The sequence below is a fragment of the Megascapheus bottae genome, chromosome 19, assembly GCF_031878675.1.
Source record: "Megascapheus bottae isolate mThoBot1 chromosome 19, mThoBot2.hap1, whole genome shotgun sequence".
In the NCBI taxonomy this organism is placed as follows: Eukaryota; Metazoa; Chordata; class Mammalia; order Rodentia; family Geomyidae; genus Megascapheus; species Megascapheus bottae.
Genome location: NC_143527.1, coordinates 38148024 through 38150407, shown reverse-complemented (window position 1 = coordinate 38150407; position 2384 = coordinate 38148024). Strand labels below are relative to the sequence as shown.

The following is a 2384-nucleotide window of genomic DNA, read 5'->3' as shown; positions in this document are numbered from 1 at the left end:
CCCTTACTGCATCCCCAAACTTGTCTTAGTCCTGGATGGTTGGTTCTGGAGCTGCAGGCATCTGTTTTAAGCCAATACTTTTTTGTCTATTGTACCTCTCTCTGCCTGGTCCTGACTTTGACCCTCTTCTACCTTTGTGAAAGTACACTCAAAATACAGTTGAGTTAATTTCCTGCATTCAGATGTCAGGTCTAGGGTCTGTTTCCCACTGAAACCCACCTGTAATGGTCTTGAGTTGTACCTAATGGTATCCTATGACTTCTTACTATATAAATAACTGAGATATCCCTTTCATGTCCTTGGCTCATTTAAGACACTGGATTTCTTACTTTCTGGGTAATGTACATATGTGTGTTCGGTCTGTCCTACCCTGTTTATCAGTTATAACTATCAGTAGAAAGCAAAGACCCATCCATGCAGTCACACGGGTTTTGGGTATGCCTTTTATTCTTCCTTATAGGAATCACTAAAGGAAGACTCTTGCATGCGAAATCATGTAGTCTGCCTTGCACAATTTGCCATTTCCCAAAGGCAAGCTTATACTCTTTTTTTTTTTTTGCTACTGGCATGGAACTGGAACTCCTCCTGCCTGTGCCACTGTGCCCAGCAGGCATATACTAATACAAGTTGTTTTTTTGTCTGAGGTCAAAATGTTCCTGCGCGGCCAGGCAGGGTGGGGTGGTGGTGAGGGGGGGGGGGCTTTTTTCATGATCGTTCAACCATCTTCGGGGTGTGCTCTCGAGAACGAGAAAACAGAACTCACGTGACACGTATCTCTAAAATTTATAACGGATCTAGAAATCAAGCGATCAGTGAGGAGGAGGAGGAGGGCGGGAGCGGATGGCGGCGGCTCGCCCGGGGGCCAGTGTTCCCCCAGGGGGAGACGCAAGCGCCCCCCTCCGCCCCGGCCCGTGGGGCCTAGTAGAGGTTGGTCTTCTTCATGACCTTGAGGAACTCCTCCTCGTTGACCTCGCCGTCGCCGTCGCGGTCCGCCTCGTCGATCATCTCCTGCAGCTCCTCGTCCGTCAGGTTCTCCCCCAGCTCGTTGGCCACGCGCTTCAAGTTTTTGAAGGAGATCTTGCCGGTTTCGTCGTCATCGAAGAGCCGGAAGGCCTTCAGGATCTCCTCCTTGGTGTCTTTCTCGGCCATCTTCTGCGTCATCACAGCCAGGAAGTCATTGAAGCTGATCTTCCCCGTGCCTTCCTTGTCCACCTCCGAGATCATTTTCTTCATCTCCTCCTTCCTGGGTTCGAAACCCAGCGCCCGCATGGCCACCTTCAGCTCCTTCACGTCGATCGTCCCGCTTCCATCCGCATCGAAGAGGTCAAATGCTTCCCGCACTTCTTGCTTTTGATCTTCAGTGAGCTCGGGCTTGGGACCCACCTTTCTCTTTTGGCCGGTGGAGGATGCCGCGGTTGACTTCCTGAAGTTGGAAGCCATCCTCCCTAGCGGTTGGTGCCTTAACGGCCACTGCGCTTGCGCAATGTGGCTGTCAATCACGTAGGGGGTGGTGCCTCAGAGCCCGTATCCCTTCCTGGGGTTGGGTCTGCAGCGTGTCAGTCAAGAACAGGGGGCGGAGCCTCAATGTCTGCCTCCTTCCCAGGCTGCGTGCGTCCCTTTCCCACATCCCTTCCCGGGATGGGCCAGAGCATTTGTTGACCACACTGGGCGGGGCCTCTGCACCCACATCCCTGTCACTCATTCTTTCCCTCAGAGCTTTTTAGCCACATCTGTCAGATTTTACCTTAGGTTACAATCCACAGTTCCCGCCGTTCATTGCTCGCATTCCACAAGTTAATACCTGAGCTGGCAAGGATAGCCACGGTCGTCTTCTATAATTCACTGGCGCTTTTTCTTTTTTTCAGTGCATCCTTAAGCCTGGTTTATAGATTTATTTGGAAGTTCTTCTTCGCTCCTTTCCGTTCTAATTAAAAGAACATTCCTGGTCTGAGGTTACTCAAGGGCAAATTTGAGGTAATCAAGATTGAGTTTGATCACTTGGCATTAGACATGGAAAAGGAGAAGGAAAAGAGAATATTAAAAGTCACCCCATGTGTTCCACTTGACATAAATGGAAAACAGATAAAAATGGAAAAAGTTATGTCAAGAAATTTGTGGAAGTTTGTCTCCTGATATTATACTCAACCATAATAAAACTTCTGGCATGTTCTCAAATATGAAATGTAATATCCAAATGTATGATTTACTTCTAGTGTTTCAATTTGACATACTCAGTATAATTGCTCTTAAATAATGGTCCTAATTTCATTCACTAGGCTTTTGATTTGGACTGCAATCTGGTGGTACACACACACACACACACACACACACACACACACACACGCAAACATAAAATCATTTTACTATGTTTATCATCCAACAAG

General features: G+C 48.1%; 1 protein-coding gene across 1 annotated transcript; it reads right to left on the bottom strand.

Annotated features, from left to right (window-relative positions):
- Positions 1-896: 896 nt before the first annotated feature.
- Positions 897-1489, bottom strand: Cetn1 (centrin 1). The gene has a single exon (XM_090353365.1). The coding sequence runs from the start codon at positions 1438-1440 to the stop codon at positions 919-921; it is 522 nt and encodes a 173-aa protein (XP_090209491.1). The 5' UTR covers positions 1441-1489; the 3' UTR covers positions 897-918.
- Positions 1490-2384: the final 895 nt, after the last annotated feature.